Below are 12,447 nucleotides of genomic sequence, written 5' to 3' on the forward strand. Positions count from 1 at the left end.
TGGGAGTGTGGAGTCTTAACCACTGGACCACCAGGGAAGTTCCTGCAAGGGGTTAAATGGCTGCAAGCAGGTGGCCCCCCTCAGAAACCCAAATTCCCAGCCAGGCAAGGGGCAGCAGAGAACAGAGTCATTTTCTGTGCAAAACTTCCCGCCTGCTCTTATTCTTTTAAGAAAGGCAAGTTGGCAGCAGCAGGGCTAGGCCTTTGAGAATGTAAACAGCTCCATCGTCTCCAACGCCTCTTTTCAACACTCACTTCCTTCCATCGCTTTGCTCCAGGGGATAATTAGTGAGTTGGGCTATGCTGACCGTGACTGGGAAACTCAAGGCCCCCCGGGGAGGAGGGCTGTGCCTGAGGGAACCTGATAGAACAGCAGCGGGAGGCAGTCCTGGGATCAAGCCCCAAAGGGCTGAAGGTGGGGGGCACACATCTTACCTCCAAAGGCGGGCCTCATGGTGAAATCGTGGTCATCCACTCTGAGAAGTGGCTGAGGTTTTCCATGTCGGATTTTGGTCATATCGGGGTTCTTCTTATACAGGTGACTGCAAAGACAGGCAAGAAACGTTTTCCATCCTCTCACCGAGGCATTGTGTGAGATGATTTGGGGAGATTCCTTCCTGCAGGATCTACCTGTTAGACACTTTTCCCCCATCTCACCGTCTCTTTCTCCCCTGAAGGGAGGTTGAGAGATAAAGGATCCTTGCTCCCCAATCCCCGCTTGCCCCCAGCACCCCAGGCCCTCACCAACAGGCTGACCTGATGACCTGGCCCTTCCAGAGGCTTCTAAAACAGATCCCTCCCAGACAGGACCCCATTCTACCTTGGCAAGCTTCTAATTGTCTTGCCAAAAGTCATGATTGGATGATCAATGCTTGGGTTGAATGGTTTATGATGGCTCTTTGTTTTTCTTTTGAAATATTTCTTTAGGAATTTCCCTGGTGGTCCAGTGGTTGACCTGGAGAGCAACTGAGCCCATGTGCCACAACTATTAAAGCCCATGTCCTAGAGGCAGCGCTCAACAACGAGAGAAGCCACCCCAGCGAGGCTCAAGGGAGAATACTACCTGCTTCTGCAACTAGAGAAAGCATGCTTGCAGCGGCCAAGACCCAGTGCAGCCAAGAATTAATTAAATAAATTAATTAACTTACAAAAATTTCTTCAATGTTGTTATAATATTGGTTTTGTGATAAGTAAAATTCTGAGACAAATATAGTTAAAGTTTTAACAGGCTGGTTTGATCCTAGCCAGACCTGATATTCCTCACGTCGGTCCAATTGGCAGCTGTCTACAGAAGCCACCCTGGCAGAGAGAGCCTCAACCCTTGGGAGAACAGACCGTTCACAGCCAGCGGGCATGGAGGCCACAGCTGGGCACAGAACTGCTCGAACCGTTCAGCCAGGTGGTGAGGGAGGCGGGTTGGAGCCCAGGACGGCAGACCCCGCTTCCCTGTCCTTCCTCTAACCCAGAGGACAAAGGAGTGATTCTCTCCTCACTCACACTAGTTCTTTCCATATCTTTTTTCCCACCACAACCACACATAATCCTAAAGCAGTCAAGTTCCAAATATTCCAAAGCAGTGTTCTACTTACAGGATGATCACTAAACAGGAGACATAATAAGAGGAGAGGGAGAATAAAATGGAGAGGAAGGAAGGAAGGCAAGCAAGCAGGTTATTTGAACGTTTGGGTCTGATGGAATGTGAGTTTTAATTCTTTTTTTTTTTTTTTAATGGCCATACTGTGAGGCTTACAGGGTTTCAAAGTTCCCCAATAGGGATGGAAAGTGGGCCCCAGCAGTGAAAACCCAGAATCCTCACCACTAGGCCACCAGGAAACTCCCTGAGATTTAATTCTTGATGGAAGGAAATAACCTTATAAGAAATCAGTGTTACTATAATACTATCTGTAATGTGTTAGATAGTGAAGGGTTTTAGAAATCAAGAAAGAGACTTTGTTTTTGAATGTCTGTTGTTCATTTCTATACACCTCTATTTACTCTCCGTGTTCTTATCACACTTCATTGAGTTTTTAGAGAAACAAGCATATTTCCTGTTTAAATTCTCTAAGAGAAGAGTGATACATTTCCTGTCTCGGGGTCCTGTTCTTTGAGACATCTTCCTATGAAATCCTTAAATTTCATTCTCTCAGCTCTGCCCAGATCGTATTATTTGATGGGAGGTCAAGGGAATGGCAACCCCCTCCAGTATTCTTGTCTAGAATATCCCATGGACAGAAGAGCCTGGTGGGCTGCAGTCGATGGGGTCGCCAAGAGTCAGACACAACTGAAGCGACTTAGCATGCAGCATGCTTAAAAGAATTTGCACAGAGGGTCTGTTCCTGGAATAGAGCTGTCACCAGAGATGTCTGCAAAGAATAGAGGGTAGGGGTGGTGGAGAAACTCTGCAGGGCCTGGAGATCAGCATCCACCATGTCCCATTGCCTGCACAGCCTGGCACACCATCACTTTACCAAACATTTCTTTTTCCGTCTTCATGTGAATTGCCTTCCTCCTGACTGAAGTCCTAAACCACTACCTCCAACATCCTCCTTCGTCTTTAGCTGAAGATGGTATTTAATGTGAGGGCTTGGCCATTTGGGAGAATTCCTCATTTTTCCTGTGTCTCTCCCATGGATACAGATTATTGAACTTTTGTTTGATCTTCTCCTGTTAAGTTCTCTCACGTCAATTTGATTCCTACACCAGCCAGAAGAACCTAGCAGGGTAGAGGAAAATGTCTTTGTCTGGACAATATGGACAGCCATCCTGCTCTCTCGTTGCACGATTCTTTGATTCCCAGACTAAAATTTATTTTCTCAGCACATTCCTATGGAGCATTTACTCTGTCCAAAGACTCCTCACTCCAGTCATGGGAGGACAGACACTCATTCCCCTCACAGAGTTGATAAACAGACAGTAAACAAATGGAGAGAGAAATAATATGACTTCAGAAATTAAGTGCCATAAAAATATAATAAAGCAGAGTAAGGAAGAAGAGAGAGATGGGTTGGGGTAGAAGGTGGTCAAGGAAGCCTTGTGAGCCCTGGAGAGAAGGTGAGCCGTGAGAGGAGCTGAAGAAAGTGCATCCTGAGAGAGGGACCAGCAAATGCAAATGTCCTGAGGTGAGTCTTGTGTGTGGAACAGTAAGAAGACCAGTGGGTAGAGAACGAGGAGGAGGAAAGCAGTAAGAAAGGAGGTGGGAGACAAGGCCAGGAGCTAGGTCTGAGGCCCTCAGACATATGACACTGAGAGGGGAAACCCATGGGAATTGTGAGCAGGGGAGTCACAAGGTCTGGATTAATACCTGAGAAGATCACTCAGGTAGAAGAGATGGTGGAAGGGCAGAGAAGCAGCAGGAAACCATTAGAAGGCTTTTGCTGAGGGAACATGGCACCTGGGTTAGGGCGGTGAGCGGTGAGGGTGTAGAGAACTGATCAGATTTGAGGGAGGCAGAAAGACCTTGCTGAGGGCTTGGGGATGGGGATGGGGGAAACAGAGAGGCAAGGATGGCCCAGGTTTATGACGAGAACCTGGGTGAATGGTGGAAACATTCGCTAAGATGATAAAAACTGGGGGAGTGGCATGTTTGTGGAGATGATGGTGCGTCAAATTCTTAGGAGCCATCTTGATTTCCAGACGCCTGCGAGACACCAGGTAGAAAGTGCAACTAGGGTGGCGGCAGCTCAGAAAGCAGGGGCAGTAGCAGTGTTTTCACTTCCTTTGGCCTTGTAGGTTCTGGAGGTCCCTGGGGGCTCAGCAGAGGTGCCTGACCCTCCTTCTCCCTGAGCCCTTTGAACTATGCCCTCAAACACCCTGGCCCAACTTCCTCCCCTTCTCCTCTTCTCACTGCTAATTCTCATCAGCATTCAAACTGAATTCTAGTCTCTCTCACCTTGAACCAAAACAAAGAAGAAGATCTGTCCAGACCCCACAACCTCCTCATGGCAAAATTCACTGGAAAGGGAAGGTGGCACTGTGGTGGTAGTTATACTCTCCTTTGAATGTTTCTTTTTTTAAAAAATCATCTCTCCCTCCTCCCAATAAGTAAATAACTTTCCCAAAGAGCTGCAGCCACTTCCTCAGTCCCAGGTGCTTCTTCCCCACTTGGGCCTGAGCCGAGGCCCTGCAGGTGCCCTTGCCGAAGGTCAGGGAGGACCAGCCTCTGCTGGAAACCTCGTCTTCCAGGACAGGGCGCTTGGCCCTCCTCCCACCTCCACTGCAGTTTTTTTCCCTCCTCAGCCCCTTCTTTTCATGCCAGTTTCCTCAGGGCCCTGTCTCAGCCACCTTCTCTCCCTTTCAACATTCTCTTTGGCAATGGCTTCAGCTGGCATTCACTTACTGATGATTCTGAGACCTATGTCCCTTGCCCCGGACCTTTGTATCCTACTAACTGGTTATTCCCAGCTGGGTATCCTATAGGCTTTTCAACTCAACATGTCCACAGTTTGAGAACTTCTAAGTGCAAGGTGACCCAGCTGAAGTATGGGTGGGCCATTATATGAAACTGGAGAAAGGGTGGGAGGGGTGAGGATGAAATGGACAGACTGAGGTTGCAGAGCTCAGCCAGGGAGAGCCTTGAAGATGCTGTGAAGAATTTTATCTCTAACCAAAGGCTGAGGGAAAACATGGAAGGGTGCTGGAGGAAGAAGCCTTGATCAGATTTGCTTTTGGACAAGGCGGCTGCAGCTGCACGTTCTGAGGAGAGGCCAGTGGTCTCTTCCTGTCCTTTAGCTGGAAGGTGGGACCTCAGTCAGTTCCCTAGCAGCTTGTGTGGTCACAGAGAGGTCATTTCAAGGACCTGCCGCCCTCCTGGGTCTCTTCCCCAAGAAGCTAAGTGGGACCAGGCATGGTTCCCTGTGCGTCAGCCCCTGGGGAGCTGTTCAGAAGCCTAAGCAAAGACATCCCAGGATGGTGGGAGGCAGAGCTCAGCCTGAGGGCTTAGCCCATCACGGACATTAAATTGTGAGGGCAGCCAGCTCGCTGCCCCCCCTGCCTTGCAGGGAGCAAATCCCTCCGGGTCAGCACAGTTTCTCTGGAGGGGCGGATTAGGGCAGCGGAAGTCCTCATATGCCAGCATGCTGGGGAGAGGGAGATTGACATCCCAGTGCCGTTCAGAGGAGCTGAAATTTTTCGTAAAGGTCCAGTCATTTGATAACTCAGGCTGCTGATACCCCAAGGCTTGGGCTGTTTGTGTGAGCTGGATGCCCTGCATCCATCCTTCACAATGGGTGCCCACCCTAGTTCGAATGCCCGAGCCCTCCCACTCCAGACTCCAGGGGCAGTATGTTGGGCCCCAGCTGCGAGGCTGGGAATCTTCACAGAACCTCAAATCCAGTGAAAGGGGGAGAGAAGAAAAATGTGTTCACTCCACCTTGAGAAGCAGGGCAAGTGCCATCGTTTTGAGGGTTATTTGCTGTAATCATAACAGCAATCATAACGACCACACCCCCTTGAGTTACCCCTCCTTTCACAGGCCCCAAGCTGCGGGCACCCCCTCATTCTATTAGGAGAAATGAGGTTCAGAAAGATCAGGAAACATGGCCACACAACCAGCAAGTGGCAGAAGCAGGTCCCCAACCTGGTTTTCCCTGACTTCCCAACCCCACAGACCCCTGGGGAGGGGGAGGGTCACTGGGGAGAGAGAGAGAGAGAAGGGTCCAGCCTTGGAGCCATGATGCAAACAGAGAGAAGGGTGGTCAAGTGCAGGTGGAAGCAAGGGGGCAGCAAATGGGAAGGAAAAATGAAAGGGGACCCCAGGCTTTGGGACCAGGAGAGGCCAGACAGTGTGATCAGGACAGAGCCCAAACTCCCAGGACTTGTTGTATTTTCAGATCTCAAGAGAGAAGGGCCTCTCTTGGCAGGGAAGCAGTCATGTGCTCAGGGGGCCACCTTAGGCAGCAGGATGGGAAGAAGTTGGAATAAAGCTGGGAGGCTGAGAGGCCGGAAGAACAGAACAAAACAGAGAGCCAAGAGCAAACAGGCTCCCTTGGCAGTGAGTCAGTAAAAAGGGACACAAAGGGTCAGAAAACTGGAAGCAGTTTTGAAAAACCTGCTGCTGGACAGAATAATTGTTTTGTGAGGGTGTGTTGGCTGGAGTGACACAGGGAAGGTTGACAGGTTGGAAGAGGTCCGTGTGTGTGACGGTATGTGTGAGTGTGACCATATGTGTTACATGTGAATGTATGACTGTATGTGAGACCAAGTGTGTGGGGTGTGTGTGTGTCTGTGTGTCTGTGTGAACGGGACATCTAAGAGAAGGAGCTATTCCACAGAGATGAAATGCTCTAAGACTGTAAGGAGAAAGGGTCAGGCCATTTTATTCCTATTTATCAGTATAGCTTAACTCTTGTGTCAATAATGAAAGTACTTTTTCGTCAAATATTTGGCTGAAATTTTTCACACACAGACGTAACTCTGTGATTGTCTGAGTGTGCACATGCCCTGGTGGATTGCAGAAAGGCCTGGAACCATGTTTCCTGATACGACTTTTCTCTATTGTTTCTCCCGGTTTCTGCTCAATAATTATTTTATATTCTTTGAATGATGTATGTTCATCTTTTCACCCACATTACCACCTTATAGGATAGATTTCAAGAAGTTCTCATTCCTAAGAGTCAGATTTAATTCATCAATAAACAGTATGGAGTTTCCTCAAAAAATTAAAACTAGAATTACCATATGATCCAGCAGTTCCACTCTGGGTGGAAGAAACCAAAAACACTAATTTGAAAAGATACATGCACCCCAGTGTTCATAGCAGCATTGTTTACAACGGTCAAGATGTGGAAGCAACCTCAGTGTCCATAACAAATGGATAAAGAAGATGTGGTATATATTACAATGGAACAGTACTCAGTCATAAAAAGAAGAATGAAATTTTGCCATTTGCAACAACATGCATGGCAAAAGGGCAGGGAGAAGTTGGAATAAAGGAGGATATTATGCTAAGTGAAATATTAATAAGAGAAAGACAAATACTGTATGATATTACTTATATGAAAAATCTAAAAAATAAAACAAACTAGTGAATATAACAAAAAAAAATAGACTCACAGATATAGAGAATAAACTAGTGATTAGGAGTGGGGAGAGGGAAGGGGAAGGAGTGAGAGACGGGTAGGGGCATAAGAGGTACAAACTACTATGTATAAAGTAAATAAGCTACAAGGGTATATTGTACAGCACAGAGAATATAGCCAATATTTTATAATAACTATAAATGGAGTATAATCTACAAAATTTTTGAATCACTATGCTCTATACCTGAAACTAATATAATACTGAAAATCAACTACACTACAGTTAAAAAAAATTTTTTTTAATAAATTCAGTCTGTCCACAAGCTCAAGCAGGTGTCTGGGAATGAGACTGTGGGTCTTCTGAGGAGGGACAGAGATGCTGTAATTGCCCAGGTTGCAGAGTGGAATCCTTGAGGGTCCCAGAGGGGCTCGTGCTGAACCCAGCGCCACTGGAGAGAATAGACAGGTTCAGACGAAGCTTTGCTTCCAGCCTGAATAAGTCAGGGTCCTAGGACCTGGTCCCGACAAGCCACTAGCAACTGCAGGAGTTACTCAGGCTGAGGTCTTGGCCTCTGTAAAATGAGGCAGTGTTTCCCCATGTGTTCTCTGTGGAATATGAAACCCACAAGATAGTCCAAAAAAAAGTGGTGTGTTTTTTTTTGGATAACCTCTGTGTAATTTATCCCCCTCTTCAAATACACAGTGTCTATTTACATAGTAAAAGTACCTGTTTAAAATGGTCTAAACCAGGATTTCCCAAGCTTCTTTGACCCTGGAGCCTCTTTTTCATACAACACCTATTCACATTTACAGAATTAGAACTCAGGGGAATTGCTGGATCCAGTGACCTCTGAGGTTCCTGCCAGTTCAACAGCCTTGGATCCTGAGGTTATGTGTTACCAGAATGAGCCCTCAAGAGTGCTGCTTCTTTTCCATCATCCTGGTCAATTGTATCTGGTTGCTTTCTGACTGAGTGGTATTAGACTCCACAGAGTCTTCACGTCTCCCAGAGCAGCAGTCTCTAAAGTAGGGGCACACGTGGAGGGCTCAAGATAGTCCACTGGATTGCAGGAAATAGAGACTGTAACTATTATTTACAATTAGTTTTTATCTAAAAACAAAGCTATCAAGCTTTAATATACATATTACAATAGTACATGTATGCAGTTTGTGCATACACACACACACACACACACACTGGAAGTACAGTTTCAAAAAATTGTCATTGATAGTGGTATATGATTAGAAAGGGAAACTAGGGAATGCCCTAGTAGTCCAGTGTTTAGGACTCTGTGATCTCACTGCCAAGGGCCCAGGTTCAGTCCCTGGTTGGGAAACTAAAATCTGAAAGCTGATGTGACGAAAAACATTTTTTAAAAAGGAGACCACTGGCCTAGAAAATGTACCTCAAGATATTAGCTTATATTCATAATCACTAGTTCACGCAGTGCCTAGTAGGGTGGAAAACAGGTGTGTAACACCTCACACATGGTGTGGACATCTTAGCTGTTTGATCTTTCCTTTGTGCTGAACAGACCTAGAGTATCGTGCTTGGTATATCAGTTCAAAACACATATCAAGGAACTTGATTTGTGATAATGAGTGCACATTCTGGGCCTAACCAGTTTTTCTTAGAAATGTTTCCCTTATATCACAAAATTGCCTTCTCTGTTGTCCACACAAGTATTTCTGTTAAGCTAGGAAAATCCCATGGACGGAGGAGCCTGGTAGGCTGCAGTCCATGGGGTCGCTAAGAGTCGGGCACGACAGAGCGACTTCACTTTCACTTTTCACTTTCATGCATTGGAGTAGGAAATGGCAACCCACTCCAGTGTTCTTGCCTGGAGAATCCCAGGGATGGGGGAGCCTGTTGGGCTGCCGTCTATGGGGTCACACAGAGTCGGACACGACTGAAGCGACTTAGCAGCAGCAGCAGCAAATTTCAACCACCTTTTCTAAGATTCAAAACAGTGAAATGATACCCGAAACCATTATAAAATTGTTACCAAATAATTTAAAGAAAACAACTTCCAGTTACATGTTTTCTTCATAATTCAAACTAAATTCCTATATACTGTTCCCCTCAAAAAAAATTGTTGAGGTAATTACTTAGCAAGCCATTTATGGTCCCTACAGGATGTAATCCCGAGAATCAAAGCAGCACAGTCTGAGAAGTACAAAGATGCTTTACCCACTAAGTCTTCAGCTACCTGCCTTAAATCGGAATGCTTTGAAGGAACATAAACATCAGAATGAAAGGCCCAGCCTGGACACTCACTCCTGGTGACACAATAGTGTATTTGAGCCCAGTGAGAGGCTCATCTCCCTCCGACTGGAAAAGAGATTCCAGGAGGACGGACGATCTGACCCCCAGCCCTCCCGGAAACTGTCCCACCGAGTGCAGCTGCCGCCTGCAGTCACCTTCCTCCCATCCTGCCCATGGCTTTACCTTGGCTTGGACGTTTCCAGCTGCCCTGTCCATCTCCTCTTCTTGGGCTTTCTGCTCTCCACAAGAACCATCAAGCAAAACAAAAACAAAATGAGTCTTGAAAAATAAGGCATCCTGTGAATGTCTGCTATGCTGCAAGCTGCCTTCCAGGGACCTGCAGCAGGGCAGATACCCCCAGGCTTAACCATTGAGTTGGTCTGCTGCCTCAAACCGGCGCTGCGAGGAGGGCATGGCTGGCCTGGCTGAGTTTCCCGACCTAATATTGATACCGAGGCTTGTGCCAACCCACTTCCCTCCCCTTTGGGCTGTCGTGACACCAACAGCAAGGCTTTGCCCTCCCTGCTACTTAGTGATTGGCTATTAGTAAGTTGGTTCTCCTGTGAAACTCAGCTTCCGCGGTGTCCTAGTAGAGCTTTGGTTAAAACTGTTACATAAAAAAAAAAAATTAAATCTCTTGAACATGCCAGCTTTTTGCTGAAATCATTAATCCATCTCGCTGGTGACATAAAACCAGTCTGTCACATGCACCAGGGAGCAGGTTGGATTCTGAGTGGATTTGCAGGAAGGACTTGTGGATACAGAGATGAGTGCCTGACTGCGCCCAGGAAATGCTGAGCAAACACGAGATTGACCTGTTTCCATAGACTTGCTTTATTCCTTGAGCTAAGAGCCTGGGCTTTGCCTGTGGACAAGGGTGCTTGTTTTTTTCCCCAAATACACATACTTTTTTTTTTTTTTTCAATCTTATCAAAGCATAAAATGCATTTTGATTTTGAAAGAAAGCATAAACCGAAGGTGAACTGGTGATTATGTAAGTTCATCTTCCTAGCAGGAACACTAGACTAATGCTGATCTTTCATCCTAAAAGGTATAATGTCGCCATCAGTGAGGCTTGATCCCTATCCTGGAATATGGAATTATGAACATTAGAAGTGAAAAGATACACATGGTTGTTTCATCTACTCAACCAAAAAAAATGTTTAAAAACTACTTACTGGGGACTTTCCAGGTGATCTGGTGATTAAGACTCCAAGCTTTCTATTGCAGTGGAGCAAGTTCGATCCCTGGTCAGGGAACTAAGATTCCACATGGAGCAAAAAAACCCACCAAAAACTACTTATTGCTTGCTTGCTGCATCCTGGGAATGGACACGACAAGTGTGGCAGAGACATCCTTATAGGTGGGGATGGAGGTCAGATGGAACAGTAGCTAAAAGTGAAACAGCATTAGGGTTTTCTTAGGAAAGAATCAAAAGCAGTTCTTTTGATCTCTTTAAGCAAAGTGGTAGGACATGATCCACTTTATTTTTTCAGGAACTTCTCACTGGTATCAGTTAGGTCAGAAAAATTGTCATAATAAAAGAGGATGAGGTCCTGCCCTAAGGGAGGGGAACAGGGAAGAACAGGGAAGAATGAGATAGTCAAGTTATCACCAAAGGGCAATGGTGACTGTTCAGAGTAGGAGGTGAAAGAATTCAATGAAAGCTAGGACTCTAGATTGGAGGCAGGTCTGGTGGGTCATAAGGCTTCCCAAGTGGCACTAGAATCCCAGGTGGTAAAGAATCTGCCTACCAATGCAGGAGATGAAAGAGGCACAGGTTCAATCCCTGGGTCAGGAAGATCCCCTGGAGGAGGGCATGGCAACCCACTCCAGTATTCTTTCCTGGGGAATCCCAGGGACAGAGGAGCCTGGCAGGCTATAGTCAGTGAGGTCACAGATTCGGACACATTTGAGCACCGGTGAGTTCAGTTCAGTTGCTCAGTCATGTCTGACTCTTTGCGACCCCATGGACTGCAGCACGCCAGGCTTCTCTGTCCATCACCAACTCCTGGAGCTCACTCAAACTCATGTCCATCGAGTCAGTGATGCCATCCAACCATCTCATCCTCTGTCATCTCCTTCTCCTCCTGTCTTCAATCTTTCCAAGCATCAGGGTCTTTTTCTAGTGAGTCAGTTCTTCACATCAGGTGGCCAAAGTATTGGAGTTTCAGGTTCAGCATCAGTCCTTCCAATGAATATTCAAGACTGATTTCCTTTAGGATGGATTGGTTGGATCTCAAGGACTCTCAAGACTCTTCTCCAACACCACAGTTCAAAAACATCAATTCTTTGGCGCTCAGCTTTCTTTATAGTCCAACTCTCACATCCATACATGACTACTAGAAAAATCATAGCTTTGACATTATCTGATGTTCCTGAGAGGTGGACAAGTTTGGAGGGGGGAGATAAATGTTAACTTGTGGAATATGAGGTGTCATGGGACCTCTGGATGCCCAGTAGGCAGCTGGAGTATGAGCCTGGCACTCAGGAAAAGGGTCTGGATTGAAGAAATAGATGTGGCACCATCAGTGTGGTGACGGTACTTTAACCGCAGGAAAGGTGAGGTTTTGTCAGGGAACAGAAGAGGTCGGAGCTCAAGCACAGAATTCTACAGCATCTACACTCTTAAAGGCTGGGTGGGCAGCCAGAACAGGTATAGAAAAACTAGCAGAGAGGTTGACTACGAAAACCAAAGGAATTTCAGGAGTGGGCCAGTTACCAGTCAGTGCTGGGAAGGAGTAAGAGCACAAAATAGGCTCCTGGATCTGGCAGCCCGAGCATTGTAGTTTCAGCTGTGAGATGTGGCAAGAAGCGAAATTGCAATGAATTAACTCAAAACTTTGGTGTGGGAGTAATTTAGTATAAGAACTGAAGCTTCAGCTTCAGCACCAGTCCTTCCAATGAATATTTAGGGTTGATTTCCTTTAGATTGACTGGTTTGATCTCCTTACAGTTGGAGGGACTCTCAAGAGTCTTCTCCAACACCACAGTTCAAAAGCATCAATTCTTTGGCACTCAGCCTTCTTTATGGTCCAACTCTCACATCCATACATTGACTACTGGGAAAACCATAGCTTTGACTATATGGCCCTTTGTCAGCAAAGTGATGAATCTGTTTAAAAGTCCCATTCCTGCTAAAGATTTAGTGAGGAAGAGATGTGAC

The 12,447-nt window shown here is 46.3% G+C and overlaps 1 protein-coding gene across 1 annotated transcript in view; it reads right to left on the reverse strand.

Annotated features, from left to right (window-relative positions):
- Positions 1 to 10,136, reverse strand: part of GABRR2 (gamma-aminobutyric acid type A receptor subunit rho2) — a 44,728-nt gene extending 34,592 nt beyond the window's left edge. The window contains exons 1-2 of the mRNA XM_006055339.4: positions 9,465 to 10,136; positions 435 to 541 (exon numbers count right to left, since the gene is read on the reverse strand). Of these exons, the coding sequence (XP_006055401.4) occupies positions 435 to 541; positions 9,465 to 9,652 (295 nt within the window). The 5' untranslated portion in view covers positions 9,653 to 10,136. The remainder of the gene's footprint in view (positions 1 to 434; positions 542 to 9,464) is intronic.
- Positions 10,137 to 12,447: the final 2,311 nt, after the last annotated feature.

This window comes from Bubalus bubalis, chromosome 10 (genome assembly GCF_019923935.1).
Source record: "Bubalus bubalis isolate 160015118507 breed Murrah chromosome 10, NDDB_SH_1, whole genome shotgun sequence".
Lineage (NCBI taxonomy): Eukaryota > Metazoa > Chordata > Mammalia > Artiodactyla > Bovidae > Bubalus > Bubalus bubalis.